This window comes from Neoarius graeffei, chromosome 23 (genome assembly GCF_027579695.1).
Source record: "Neoarius graeffei isolate fNeoGra1 chromosome 23, fNeoGra1.pri, whole genome shotgun sequence".
NCBI classification, from domain to species: Eukaryota; Metazoa; Chordata; class Actinopteri; order Siluriformes; family Ariidae; genus Neoarius; species Neoarius graeffei.
In genome coordinates, this window is record NC_083591.1 from 5,919,340 (window position 1) to 5,935,221 (window position 15,882).

General features: G+C 38.4%; 1 protein-coding gene across 1 annotated transcript; it reads right to left on the reverse strand.

The window, feature by feature from the left end:
- Window positions 1-280: 280 nt before the first annotated feature.
- dnajc1 (DnaJ (Hsp40) homolog, subfamily C, member 1) lies at window positions 281-8,561 on the reverse strand. Its single transcript, XM_060905656.1, has 12 exons — window positions 8,163-8,561; window positions 6,383-6,484; window positions 6,254-6,300; window positions 5,861-6,026; window positions 5,668-5,765; window positions 5,361-5,451; window positions 5,177-5,267; window positions 4,763-4,923; window positions 1,975-2,094; window positions 1,845-1,893; window positions 1,335-1,762; window positions 281-773 (listed from the first exon to the last, which is right to left on the reverse strand). Exons 1-12 carry the CDS (start codon window positions 8,319-8,321, stop codon window positions 705-707), a joined length of 1,581 nt encoding a protein of 526 aa, XP_060761639.1. The 5' UTR covers window positions 8,322-8,561; the 3' UTR covers window positions 281-704.
- Window positions 8,562-15,882: the final 7,321 nt, after the last annotated feature.

The window sequence follows — 15,882 nt, forward strand, 5'->3', positions numbered from 1 at the left end:
ACCTCCTGACCTGCGCATTGTGTTGCCGCCAAATGATTGACTGTTTAGATAACTGCAAGTACAACAGGAGGAATCCTAATACAGTAAAGTATAACACATTCTTAGTGAAAAAGGTTTCATCTAGAACCTTTAAAAAAAAAAAAAAAAAACATTATCCAGCTAACAAACTTGAGGTTTTTGCTTCTCCTACAGAGTAAACACTATTATCCAGATCCCTTTGTTGGTGTATTTTTACTGACTAACCCAAATGTAAACAAAAGACACCACAAGCCAGCATAAATCAGTTGTGCATAAAATGATTTATGTTTCATGAACAGATAAAAACAAATGGTGCCACATTCGAGTGAAAAGCGAGGTGGACACAATGTTCAAGAAAAAAAAACAACGAACATCATAAGCTCAGCGGTTCTGTTCCACGTGCATTAAATTACACAGAGAAACAAAAAGGCCACGGCAGCAAAGGAAGATAATAAATAATAAAACTGATTTATGCACATGTGCAGTTTCGCATAATACAGATCTTGGCTGCGTTTGTCCAATACTGAAGCCTGCTGATTTCAACAGGACAGGTTCGTGTGTCAGCACCTGAGTGTTTGTGAACAGGTGTGAAGACTTGATCCAGTTGATGTACAGCGTGGACTTTGGCAAAGCTAAGGCACATAAAGAGAGAAAAAAAAAAAAAGGCAGAGAAGAGGATCAAATTGTCAACTCTTCGCCTGTTTCTTTTTCTGCACCAGCTCAGCGAGCAGCTTGTACCGGATCATACACTCCTCCTGCGGACAACACAGAGATCACAATTAGCGTCATCTCTCACTCACACACACTCTTAGGTGTGCTGTTACAGAAAAGTAATGAATGATGGGTGGCGTGATGCAACCTGACATCAAGTGGACTTACTTTCCCACCCCAGAGTTGATCGTTTCCCAGCAAAAGCATATCCTGAAGTGTGCTATTCGTCTTAAACTACAGTTTGTCAACAGTTTAATTTTTATGAACTTAAGGACAGACTGGAATGCCCACAAAACAAGTTTAGTTCCTGCTACAAAGCACTGGCACTGGAGACTCCTTCCAAAAATACTTCACTATATTAACAATGATGATCCTGGACTCTTACGTACATGGCGCGTTTGCCAAACAACTTCCTATTTAAGTTACTACAGAAACATTGGAGTTATAGAAAGTTAAACACCTTCTGACCAATCAGAATTGAGCATTTCAAGACTGGTGAGGTAGATGAACACATCAATCATCGGTTAACAGAACTGACTCTCACACAGCTTAAGTTGATATCTGAAACTTTAGAGCCACAATCACAGCCCGGTTTAACAGCTCACCTTGCTCTTCCCAGGCACCACCTTGGCGATCTTGTCCCAGCGTTCGGCGGTGCCTCGTGGGTACTGCTGCAGCGCCAGCTCTAACAGTTTCTGCTGGTTTTGGGTCCAGACCTCATCAGCAGCGCTCAGCTTTTCTTTCGGCTGCTTTTTCTCCTCTTCGCTGTCCTCATCCACAGCTGTGGGGTCAAAGTCTCTCTGTCTGCGCCCTTTTGCTTTTTCTCTCTCCTCGCCATTTCCTGTCCCAGCAGCCCCTGCTGCGGATTTTTTGCCTCGTCTCCTCACAGTCCTGCTCTCCGTTTCCTCGGCTGTGTCGGGCTCTGAAGGCTCTTCGGGAAGCCCGATTTCCTCCCGCTGGGTCATGAGGCTATCTGGGACCACACTCTTTCCTACCATGGCACTACTCTTCAGCTCCGAGAGCTTCACCAACCCTGAGAGAGAGAGAGAGAGAGAATATATTATGAGGTCCTTTAAGTAATCATTCAAGAGCGAAACGCTTTAAATAAAACTGACCTGATGTGTTGGAGACATTGTCTTTAACTTGTTTTACTTTCATCGTAACCTAAAAACAACAATATTTTTCTTAAAATGAGAAAATCTTGTATTACATTATAATAAGTGAACGCACTGCTCCAACACCCACATCAGTGACCGATCTGCCCAGCTCATGAGCGATCTTCTCCCACCGCCCTGGTGTTCCTCCAGGAAACTTCACCATGCAGCGAGTCAGCAGACTGAGGTCCTCGTCTGTCCACTCCGGAGTCTGAAATCATCCAGGCCATGTAACTTGTTTAACAAGAGTGCTCGGAGAGCACAATATCCCCCGCTGGCAACTATGCCATAACTCTGATAAAATGCGACTGAATTGAACAAAGTCGCAATATGTAGATTACCGACAAAGAATCCTGTCAAGTTTTGTGAAATTCCTCCAAAAATTGAGAGAGGAGTTGGATTTCAAAAGGCGAGGACCCTTCCCAGGACGGACATCGCCACGACATAATCCCCCTTCGGCCAGCGGGGGATAAAAACCTTTTTGCCAAATTACATGAAATTCCTCCAGAAATTGTGAGGGAAGTTGATTTCAGAAAGCAAGCACACTTTGATGATATTGCCAAAGTACAAGCTTGTTAATAGTCAAGGGCATAACTCTGGTAAAAATTTGCCCAAATTAAACAAAATTTCAATACGTGCATAACTATCATATAACAAAGAATCCTTTTGCCAAGTTTGGTGAAATTCCTCCACAAATTGTGAGAGGAGTAGATTTCAGAAGAACGTACACTCTCATGAAATTGTCAAAGTGCAAGTTATTTAATCAAGGGTCAAAACGTCACCGAATTTAACGAAAATTACAATATGCATATTACCAACATGTACAAGAATCCTGCCAAGTTTCGTGAAATTCCTCCAAAAATTGAGAGAGGAACTGATTTCGGAAGGAGAGTACCCTTCCTGGGACAGACATCCAGGGCTCTACAGTGCGCACATTTCACTCGCATTTGCGAGCAAATTTTTCGGCACGCGAACGACGAAAAAAAAAAAAAAAGCGCATTCGTGCGAGGGCTTCTTACGGCCGACAATTTAGGAAAGCACTGAGCACAGACGCGAGGAGTTTAACATTCTAAAATGTATCAAACATTAAACTGCAAAGTATGTAAATCCAGTGCTGGATAGCCTACCTAATATAGTGTAACGAGTAACGGCCTGTATTGTTGCAAGTGTGTGTGTTCAGAGTTGTGTACGTGCGTGTGTGTGTTCTGCCTGCGCCTTGCTCCCTGTCTGTAGTTGCGTGCATTGCCCCTGTCTTGCACCTGCGGTGGTTCCCATGGTAGCCGGGGGGGTGAAAAAGTTAAATTTTTTTGCCGTTCTGCCACATCTTTCTGTGATTGCCCCTCTTTCCCACGGTTGTATGTTGTGGGTGTGGCATTAGGTGGGAAAAGTGCTTTTTAGGAATTCATCAGATCATTCAACTGAGAGATAACTGAGAGCTGGTTCGGACCGAGCTGAGAAATATATTCGCTATGCAGAGAATAACAGCGTTTTTTAAAAGCAATGATGGTGGAAACAAGAATAAAAGAACGGACGGGGAAGAAAGTGTAGTGAAGAAAGCTAAAACGACGGGAGAAGGTGCGGGAAAATTATATAATGAGATGGAAAGCACACACCCCAGTGCAAACATTTAGATGGGAACATACAACACAGCAGAAAAACAAATAATATACAGTATATACAAATGGTGCATGTCACAACACAGCAGAAAAACAAAGAATATATATACAGCTGGGCGTGTTGAGTTGCAGATGTTAATTGCACATTAGTTATAGAAACTCAGTTCAGCTACAAAACTCAGGATATTGCACTGTATTTGGTATTGCATTGTATTGGGTATGGATGTAAAAGTGTAGAAATATAAATATAAAATATACAAAAGCTATAAAAACTAAAAAGTTGCTCTGTGAGGTTGCACTGTAATAAGTATTGCACTGTATCAGGTAAGTGTGAGAATCTTGTCCTTTTAGGTCCTTGTTGGTGCATTGTTGCACCTGCCAGAAGTGGCATCAGTCAGTGCGTGTAATTAGCCTTTTTCACATTACGTCACTTGCAGAAGAACCTCACATCCGTTTTCAGCCTTTTGAATGGAAGAAGAGGCGGCATGCTAATCTGCTGGCTAACAAGTAGCAACCATAGAAAGTCAGTAAACTTCCTTTCCAAAACAAGGCAGATAGGTGACTGGAATGGTCGCTAACAATACGTAATGATAAACAACAATGCGCAATATTATTATCAATCTTATCTGTGAATGACACAGTTTTGTTAACATATGTTGCCGCCGTATACCTCTTCTTCCATTCAAAAGGCTGAAAACGGATACGAGTTCCCCTGCAAGTGACACAATGTGAAAAAGGCTAATTGTTCAAGGTGGTTATGGCCTGTGGGAAAAAAAAATGTTTGAGTTTGTTGGTCCTTGCTTTGATGCACCTGTAACGCCTGCCTGAGGGCAGCAAGTCAAAGAACTCAGAGCCAGGGTGGGAGCTGTCCTTGATGATGTTGTTAGCTCTGCTGAGCTCTGCTCTCTGTTTAGCTACTGTTTGTTCATTCATTCAGTTGTTCATTTTATTCATTCGTTCATTCATTCATTCAATTGAATTTTGCATTTTATGTGTTGGTGTGTCTAAGGTTTGCGCTGCAATAAACCTCTAAAATGAAAACCTGCTTGTGCCCCCATTTTTTTCCCTGTGCTCCTAAAATTTTTAACTTAGGAGTAGGTGTGCTCCTGAAAAAAAAAAGTTGGCGTAGAGCCCTGCAGACATCACTATGACATAATCCCTCTTTGGGCCTTTTGGCCAGCAGGGGATAAAGTGCCAAGCTTTATTTTTTTATTTTTTTACCATCTAGAAGTTCCGTTCAAATTTGACAAGCGAAGGACTAACTTTCTTTTTTTGCATTTTACGATCTTCCAGCCAGTCGTCCATTTGATCCTCGATGTCTTCGATGGACGCTCCCTGGTCATACATGGGGATGTACCCCACCTCACCGGGCTCATAAACTGGAAACTCCATTTTGGGTTTCTTCACCTTTGGCCGTTTCTCTCCTGCAGGTCCACAAAGAGCAGTTTATTTTTCTTTACAAAGACAGAATTAAAAAAAAAAAAAAGTTTGACGACTATTTATTTCCACTGGACAAATAACCCAAAAGCATCCGGATTTTAAGCATCACCCATTTGCCATCATCGCAGTTAGCAGTGTGGGGGTTGGTTTCCCACCAGTTTGTCCATATTAGCATTTTATGAGAAATAAATCTCAATTTATTCAGCGATATAAAGTTGCTCCATAAAAAGGTCTTACTTTGCTGCGTTTCTTGCTCTGCTTGTGCTTCTGCTTGCTCTTTTTCTTTCAGTTTCATTTCTTTGTAGTCTTTGTAGTACTGCTTCATGTCCTGAGATCAAAAAGACACTGCCACATCAGCAAAAGTGGACCACGACACACACACTTCATAAGTAATGGCACCCATACTGTAGTAGGCACATACCTGTATGACATGAGGCAGAGATTTCAGAGAGTAGTAAAGCCAGATGCTCAGTTTGAGTGGCAGAATATCATGCCAGTGAGGTTTATCAGATCTAACGAGGAAATAAAGTGGCTAAAAACAATGCTGGGACTTGTTCAAAGCAAAAATCAAATAAACAACGATTATGCAAGATTACTCAAGAAGAAGCAGCAGTGTCACTACTCCTATGAAGTGCTTTTTAAAATACCAGCCCTGGGGACTGTACTAGGTTTAGGCTCCTCAAGTAACGACTGCTGATGTTACAAGGACATTTCAACGAGTGGCTCACTTCTCATTTTTCTCTTGCCCCGTGGTCTTCTGCTCCTCGACTACCTTGCTGCTTTGTTTTTTCTTCTTCTCTCTCTTCTTCCTGCTCAGGAGATCATCCTGGGGGGGAAGCCACATCATTACACACATCAGTCGGTTTTCACACCAGATCAAGTTGTGAACGAGGACAACCGTAGACATCATGCAATATTCACCAACTGCTTCTCCAAATATATGGACCAGATCACAGCATAGTGGCCCACAGTGAGGATGAGGAAGAGGAGGAAGCCCAGCTCGCCGTTGCTCATCTTCCTGACACGGCGGTAGTAGAACACGGGCTGTCTCCAGTCAGGAAGCCCATTAACCAGGATGTCGTCGTACCTGTGCAAGAGAAGACGTTAGATTTATGCATGGAAATGTTCACTGAATGGTTTAACTAGATTACAAACCAGCAACCATTGGCTCTTGCCATGAAACCATGATTGGATTAAAAATCAGACTTCTACATCATATGCCTTCAGGGATGTTTCTGAAGAGCAGTGGTTACGAGTAGAAACGTGGGGAAAAACCCAAAAAAAACAAATACCCACACACGAATATTGTCCTACCTTTTTCTCCTTTCCTCATCTTTAAGAACTTCATAAATGGCAACAAGCTGGAATTGAACGCAAAAAAAGCATTTCACTACAACTATAACACATTACCAAGACATAGCTTTCTGCGCGAGCTCTTCGTACCTGACGAAATTGAGTTTCAGCATTCTCATCTTTGTTTTTATCAGGGTGAAGGATGAGAGAAAGCCTCCTGTATGCCTTTCTGATCTCGGAGGATGGAGCATCCTGTGAAAGAATTACCAAGTTAAGAACAAAATGCACAGGTTGAGGTGTAGGAAACAAAAATAGTAGCAGTAGTTTTTATTTCAACGTTTCAAACACCAATCCTTGGTATCTTGACTGTGGTCAAACTAAAGCAGAATACACATTCAGCCTGATTGACAAAACCTGTCAGCGTCCGGCCTAAATACAAATGCCCCGAACGACAAACGGGCCTTGTAGCAGCGTGACAGAACAACGATGTGGCGTCTGGGCCGAACACAACACCTCGATGAAAAGTCTAGCATGTCATAATTTTTGGATTTTCCTCATCCATTTTGACAACTCAACATTCCTTCTGTAGCCACGATTAACAATTTTTATATCTTCCGTTCACCTCCTACCTGACAATACACAAGGACGTGAACGATGATTGCTCAATCAGGGTCAAATTTGTAGTGCTGCCAGTCTCACGACCAAGACATGGCAAGAACTTATGTTGCTACGGTTGCCTAATCTGACATAGTGACCATCTTGAAAGACAAAATATCGTGTAGTCTGATCCCAGCACAAGTTTCTCTTGTTCTCACACTATAATCTGAGCAACTTCTGTCTCTCTACTATATATCTGCTGATACTTGCTACATAACAGCAAGTTATTAATCTTTTTACGTTCCTAAAAACACACTGCCACGCAACACTGATTTATCGTCCTATATTAAATCATACCACGATCACTTTAATCTCCCCACAAGATATATCTAGACGCACACCACTTTAATAATTTGTCGTTCATTATTTTGTGAATTACATGACTACTCATCTGCTTGAAATATATCCATTGGTATTGCATTTTGATCCAGCTTTATTTATATATATATATATATATAAAAAATGTCAGACAGACTGAATGTCATTACTATAGGTCTATTTGTCACAATAGTCTGTATAAACATAACAGCCTTGAACTTTATATTCAGGCTCCTGTGTAGCTGCTTCCTGAGAGAGTTTCCACTACAGATATGACTAAGTAGCTCAGAGATAATGACTAGAATATCATCACTTAATCTTTAATAAATGTGATAAGGGAAATATAGACATAGCAAACGCAAAAAAAAAACCAACAACACATGGTCTTTAACAGAAAGGAATCTCCTGGTGCTTTGAGAAATTAACAATGAATAGACTCGATGTTAGGTTTCAATGTTTGCATACATGAGTCATCCACTTTCCACAAATATTAAGTTTAAAAAAAGATTTAACACAACGGATTTTATTCAGATCACTAGAAACCGCAAAACAGTGAGTGAAAGCATGTGCGTTATTAGATATTTGCTTTGTGTTGAGCCAAAGAGCCGATGCTACTAGGCCTAAAGCCTCGGTGTTTCTTACAGACTGCTACCGCTACTCAGGCGCTGTATCGGGGCGGGAATCTAAAATACAACCGCTGACCAGTTCTCCTCAAAAAACAAGCAAACAAGAAAAAAAACCCGCAAACATGGCATTCAAGTGAAGTATATTTTAAATCTGAGGCAAGTTAATTTGTAAATTCGGGTTGTTTTCAATATTAGGATCTAAAATTTACCTCAAGTGAAAAACTGAAGCGAGCCGGTTGCTAAAGTTCAGACAAGCTGCAATTCAACATCAAAATAAGAAGATGAAGAAATACAGAATGGAAAAATCACTAATACACGACGATTTTTACCTGGTTAACAGACAGGAACTCGTAAAATGTCTGTGGGATTTCCTCCACCAAGTCGAACAGCTCTAAATCCGCGTCCCATGCTGCTCCCAGCCCGGGGAGGACGAACACAAGGCCGGCGGCCAGCAACACAAACCGGCTCAGCACCGCGACACAAGCCATTGTAAACGCTCTTTATAAAATAAAATACCGTATGTTAACGTTGATTTCAGTAACCCATGCCTAAAAGTCGGTGTCTAGACACAGCTTGGTATAGCTGCCCCTGTAGCCGAATCAAACGTGGCTAATTTCGGCTAGGTGGAAAAGCTCAGCGGCAAAAAATTTCACACGCAGCCGCCACAGGAGCGTCCAATCAGGGCGAAGCTGCTGAGACACGTCGCTGCTATGTCTGGAGAACATATAGTACAAAAGGATCCCTCTGATGGAAGGGAAAAGGCCGCATCCTAAATATCTCTCTTCTCCCTATACAAGTAGCCTACATCTGGAGTGAAATAATATATATATAACTGACTTGACTGTTGATTCAAGTATGGAGTGATTTGAGATGTTTCCCCCCAAAGCAGTTCGCCATTCACAGGAGGGAACTGAAGGATTTCTTTCTTTCTTTCTTTCTTTCTTTCTTTTTTAAGAAAAAAAAAAGGATCCATAGTGGTGGTTAGTCAATTCATTCAGGTTAGTCTGAGTGTTTTTAAACATCAAGCACTCAACATTTAACATCCTGAACCAAAATCCTCTCCAGCTGGAGATTTATCTGTCATATAATATAAATCACCAGGTTTTTCTCCCCTTTAGGATCATTGCACTGATTTCCAAGCAGTTATGACAAAGCTCATGGCATCATCCAGGTGTTTTCATTAGAAAATCCTTTCTCACAAAAGGACTGATGCTTTCATTGTACTGACTGCACAAAGAAAACGGGTCTGAAAGCTGGGACATTTCTCATGAATAAATGGTCATGCTGTGGAATACACTTCAACATGGTCATGTTTTATATGAACTTCAGTTGATCGTAGGCTATAAAACCAAGTCTATACACTTGCCTATTCAAGCTGGCTATGAGGCTTAGGCCACAGTGATTTTATCTCATGAAAAATTAAAACACAGGCTTTTGAAACCACCCTGTTGTCATAGAAACTGGTGATTTAAGCCAATCAGTATTCCCATCTAAGCATAAGATTGAATACATTATATTCATCATGAGCACATTATATTAGCCTAAACCAAATGAGCTAAAGCACCACATTAAGCTTGTTTTTATTCATTCTTTAACCTTTTGTTTTTCTCCCCTGCAAACATATCTTACCGATATTACCGAACGATAATGACTCATGCATGAATATCAAACATATCCCGATATTTAGGAAACTTTTTGTTCTCTCACAGGTTTGTTGAGAACACTGACTTGAAGAAAGAAGAAAAAAAAAGACTCAGGGAAACCAGTAGACCTTATATTCTGGAATTAATTCGTGAAATAAATTTTAGATTTGAGATAATACGACGTGCATCGACTTGAACACTCTGTTATATCATATAGTTTTATTATGAAGACTTTTAATCACGACGGAGAAACTTTGTGCATTTAAAATAAATGTATAATGTTTAACGAATGCAAAATATTTTGCCTAATAATAATAATAATAATGGCTGTATATAAAAGTAGTTTAGAATAATCAAATTATAAAACATATATATATATATATATATATATATATATATATATATATATATATATATATATATATTTGTATTTGCTAATGCAGTATGTCCATTTTAAATTCTGACGCAACAGTGATGGATATTAAACTCCGCCTGTTCATTCATTCATTCATTTTCATTGAAGAGAAAACTACTCCCAGATCTTCTGTTAAATGTCTACCTGAAGGTAAGGATGTCCTGGGACACAACAGTAACAACAGGGACATTAGTAGAATTGATAAATTAAAAAAAAAGACGCAAAAAAAATTACATGACAAATAAATGTGTTTATTGTTTTGGTATTGTCTTAGGAGTGTGAGTAATGGTCAAGCCATGTGCGACTCTGAGATCTGCAAATTCAGCTACACAATCGTGACCCCCATCTCTCACTTCAGGCACAAATCAATCAATCAATCAATCAATCAATCAATCAATAGATCAGTAAAATCTCTGGTTAAAGATAAACACAGAGCCTAAAAAACACACAGGTGCAAATCAATATAATGGTGTAAAAAAAAATGTGCAATTCTCCATTTGTACTTGAATTGGACTGGATTGGTCATTTTTTATTCAGCTATATGATTGCACTTGAGTGTTGTTTCCACAACATGTCTAGATTAATATATCGCTTGTTAATCATTACCGCGATATTATCATTGGAAACATTATACAAAGTTGCAATATGGAAATCAGGCTTTTTTATTTATTTTTTATTTTTTTTACCCCCTGGGATCATCTCGATCTCATGCAGAAACTCGAACCTGTGTGATTGCTTGTGTGAATTTGGATTATATTTAGATGCACAAAGTAAGACAAATCCTTTTGGCTTCAGTATAATGCCGACCTCATCAAAGCGCCAGCAAAAATTTTGCAGCAAGTGAATTTTTAATAGAGTAGGCTGAAGCCTGTTTAGGCCTAATAGAATAATGTAGACACGAATGCAGGGGGTTTGTCCTTATTGTTGACACGAACAAACAAACACTATTATAATATTATAATATAATCTCAATTTTAGATTTGTGAGTCTGAACAGGAAAAGTCTTCAGGTTTCTGGATGGTATGATGTCAGAGAACTGAGAAATGAAACGCACAAGGTGATGTTTAAAGGGAAATCTCAGCACTCATTAGATTATTTACAGCTAGTGTCAGGACACATCAAGGTTCGGGAAATACCGAAAACTCATCAACGACGTCGTTCAGGAATTTCCGCAAGTGCGCTTTCTTTCTTTGTTCGCACTTCTCACGATTAAGGGTCTGGCGTGTTGCCAGGTTGGTTTAAAATCTTACAATAATCACTGAGGCATTTTCCCACATTCATAAAAGAAAAAAACCCCTCCAAAAATATTTATTCAATTTCGTGGCAAACTTACAAAATAAGGGAAAATAAAATGATTTCAAAAATCAATTATGATTTAATTCAAAATTGTTGTAACTTAACTTAATTAAGTCAATCAGGAGAGTAGACAATGTTATCCGCATGAATAAGAAATGTAATTTCGGGTTGCTGTATTTCATTCCATCATTATTTATGTACTGTTTATGTTCACAGGAGTTGTGAGAAGATCAAAAGCAGGTCGAATAGAAAGTCTGGCAACACGTGTGACGTCACTGTGGTTCGGGAGCTGCTGCCGTGGTGTCCACGCTGGAGTGAGTCTCTGTCCTGAGGGGGGACTGTCTGTCCTCAGCACAGCTCTTCTCTTCAACACTCAAACAATCATCAGATAATCAGGGATGGTTGTTTTTAATACCAGGAAATGAATAAGCCTGCGGTTTGTCTCATTTGCATGTGAGAGAGACAGGGAAAAAAACACCAACAATCTGTTCACTTTCTCTTTGGGGTACAAAAAAATCTGCAACTCCATTTATGAGCATCCATTTATGGAGTTTCTGTTTGGTTTCAAACACTGTGGAAGTTCATTGAATACTAGGGACTTTGCTGTAGGACAAAAACTGCTTTCCCGAATCTTCATATAGATTTTTTTTTCATAATATAAAATAACAGACAGGGCCGTTTCTAGTTATTGAAAAGACTGAGTGGGACTTGTATTTTTCAGGGAGATTAGCACAGAGAGATTGGGGAGATTATAGCTAACTTTACAAGAAAAATGATTATGTTATTATCAAATAAATATTTTTTCTGAACGACTTGAGTTCGAATTCTCTCTCTCTCTCTCTCTCTCTCTCTCTCTCTCTCATTTAAACTTAAGCTTGCAACATTTCTCTCTTTTTATCTTTCAGTATATTAAGCTAACATTTCTTCTAAATTATCTATCTATCTATCTATCTATCTATCTATCTATCTATCTATCTATCTATCTATCTATCTATCTATCTATCTATCTAATTTCAAGTTCACGTCAAGTCTCAAGTCACGCTTATACAACCTCTCTCTCTCTCTCTCTCTCTCTCATTTAAACTTAAGCTTGCAACATTTCTCTCTTTTTATCTTTCAGTATATTAAGCTAACATTTCTATCTATCTATCTATCTATCTATCTATCTATCTATCTATCTATCTATCTATCTATCTATCTATCTATCTAATTTCAAGTTCACGTCAAGTCTCAAGTCAAGCTTATACAACCTCTCTCTCTCTCTCTCTCTCTCTCTCTCTCTCTCATTTAAACTTAAGCTTGCAACATTTCTCTCTTTTTATCTTTCAGTATATTAAGCTAACATTTCTTCTAAATTATCTATCTATCTATCTATCTATCTATCTATCTATCTATCTATCTATCTATCTATCTATCTATCTATCTATCTAATTTCAAGTTCACGTCAAGTCTCAAGTCACGCTTATACAACCTCTCTCTCTCTCTCTCTCTCTCTCTCTCTCTCTCTCTCTCTCTCTCTCTCATTTAAACTTAAGCTTGCAACATTTCTCTCTTTTTATCTTTCAGTATATTAAGCTAACATTTCTTCTAAATTATCTATCTATCTATCTATCTATCTATCTATCTATCTATCTATCTATCTATCTATCTATCTATCTATCTATCTATCTATCTATCTATCTATCTATCTATCTAATTTCAAGTTCACGTCAAGTCTCAAGTCACGCTTATACAACCTCTCTCTCTCTCTCTCTCTCTCTCTCTCTCTCTCTCATTTAAACTTAAGCTTGCAACATTTCTCTCTTTTTATCTTTCAGTATATTAAGCTAACATTTCTATCTATCTATCTATCTATCTATCTATCTATCTATCTATCTATCTATCTATCTATCTATCTATCTATCTATCTATCTATCTAATTTCAAGTTCACGTCAAGTCTCAAGTCACGCTTATACAACCTCTCTCTCTCTCTCTCTCTCTCTCTCTCATTTAGACTTAAGCTTGCAACATTTCTCTCTTTTTATCTTTCAGTATATTAAGCTAACATTTCTTCTATCTATCTATCTATCTATCTATCTATCTATCTATCTATCTATCTATCTATCTATCTATCTAATTTCAAGTTCACGTCAAGTCTCAAGTCACGCTTATACAACCTCTCTCTCTCTCTCTCTCTCTCATTTAAACTTAAGCTTGCAACATCTCTTTCTCTCTCCCTTTCAGTAGAATTTTAAGCTAACATTTCTATCTATCTATCTATCTATCTATCTATCTATCTATCTATCTATCTATCTATCTATCTATCTATCTATCATTTCAAGTTAATGTCAAGTCTCAGAAGTCTCGCTTATGCAACCTATAACCTCTCTCTCTCTCTCTCTCTCTCTCTCTCTCTCTCATTTATTAAACTTAAGCTTGCAACATCTCTTTCTCTCTCCCTTTCAGTAGAATTTTAAGCTAACATTTCTATCTATCTATCTATCTATCTATCTATCTATCTATCTATCTATCTATCTATCTATCTATCTATCTATCTATCTATCTATCTATCATTTCAAGTTCATATCAAGTCTCAGAAGTCACGTTTATACATCTCTCTCTCTCTCTCTCTCTCTCTCTCGTTCATTCAGTGTCAGGTGTTGCGTTGCACAGGTGATCGCGCGCTTCATATTTAAAAATAAAGTGTGTGTGTGTGTGTGTGTGTGTGTGTGTGTGTGTGTGTGTGTGTGTGTGTGTGTGTGTGTGTTGTTGATTTCTATTTCTTGGTGTGAAACAGAGATGTTGCATTTTCCCCAGGCGGACAGTGAGTAACTGAATGAGAGTTAAAGAAGCTCGACAGGACTGTAATATTTTGCATCAGAAAGCACAGACACAATTCTGCAAACCGTTATTTTGTAACGTAGGCCGAATATGACGTCTGTAATTAATGACGTAGTTAAGGTTCAGCTTTATTCTGTCATTCAGTTGGACTCTGTCCGTTCAGTTGCGGTGTTATAAAGCTCGTGCGTGCCACAAAGGGAGTATTTAAGTATTTTAATTTCATTTATTGATTACTATTAGCTTTATTTATTTATTTGTTTGTTTGTTTGTTTGTTTGTTTGTTTGTTTATTATTTTCTGTGAACGCCTTGTCGGATTGTAGCTTCATCCAAACCAACGCACCCAGTATCTGAGTCTCTCTGAATGCTACGCCTCTTCCGACTTTCACTTCCAGTCATGGTGACATATTGTACTCGTGTACTATTCTCACACCCTTTCTGTGCAATTGAGGACGAAGCCGAGTGACACATACTGCGGGGAAAGACATGTCGGTCCTGACAGTTTTCCCCAAAAAATCCATCTCCTAACAGGTTTCTTAGGAAAAAATGAATTTCCCGACACACGACATCACTAAGTGATAAAGTTCACACCTTTTATCACAAAGCAACCCTTCCTGTCTGGGAATGTTCACAACAAACAAGACAAAGATTAAATAACATTGTAAATAATATTTGCAGGGTCAAAATCAGACTTTAGTCTCCGTTTTAAACTGTTCTTGTCTTGCACTTTTCAGAAAAGATATCCAAGACTACTGTTGTGTTTCTGAAATTTAATACGCAAAAAAAAAATGCAAAGCATGTTTGTGGAGAAACTGGTGATTTATGCTAATGACCCAGATTGGCAAAAAAAGAAAAGAAAAAGAAAGAAAAGAAGAGAGAGAGAGAATATGTTCAGAAAGTTCTTTAACATTAGTTTGTATTTGGTGCCTATAAGAACACATTGTTCATCAGCTGTGACTTCATTCAAAAATGATGGATCCTTTTAGAGGTTCTCACTAAAATCAGGGTTCTGATTCTGAAAGGTACCAAAAATCTCTAAGACGAGGTTCTGGAAAAACCTTTCAGCAGTCATGTTTGTTTGTTTGTTTGCTTGCTTTGAATGTATGCAACAGATTCTATTCTCCTGAACCACTTCTTCTATACTGTCTGTGATCATCTCACAATTGTCTTCTATGAGTGGTCTTTTTTTTCTTTTGCATTTGTATCTGTGTGTCATGTAAGCCTTAATTTCCTTCGGGATGAATAAAGTATCTATCCATCTATCTATCTATCTATCTATCTATCTATCTATCTATCTATCTATCTATCTATCTATCTATCTATCTATCTATCTATCTATCTATCTATCTATCTATCTATCTATCTATCTATCTCTTCGTGCATACTTACAGAAACACAGACACAGAATATTGTTAAATACATAAATAGATAATCAGCGAGAATGAAGCCGTTGTAGAAAGAGTGACACTGATCCAGTTTTCCTTCAGTCTCAGGTTAAAGAAAAAAGACTTTCATGTCGCTGGATTGGTGACCTGAAGGACACAGATTCCTCTGAACTTGAATACAGTGGCCCTGGTGTTTATGCTATCCTGTCCTGTCCTATCTTATCCTGTCTTAAACCTAGAAATGTGCATGAAGTGTGTTTTTTAAAGTAGCCTCATCTAAGGTAAAGCTAGGCTTTTATTCAATCATTCTAGAGACAGATTGCATTCGAGATGCACAAAGGTACTAAAGATGATGCAGTGGACAAGGAACAGGTTAGGAGGAGATTTTATTTAATTTTATTTTATTTTATTTATTTTGGAGTGCATATCGTGTCAGTATAGTGATCGAAAATGGTGCGTTTATTTATTTATTTAATAATTTTTAAAAAAGC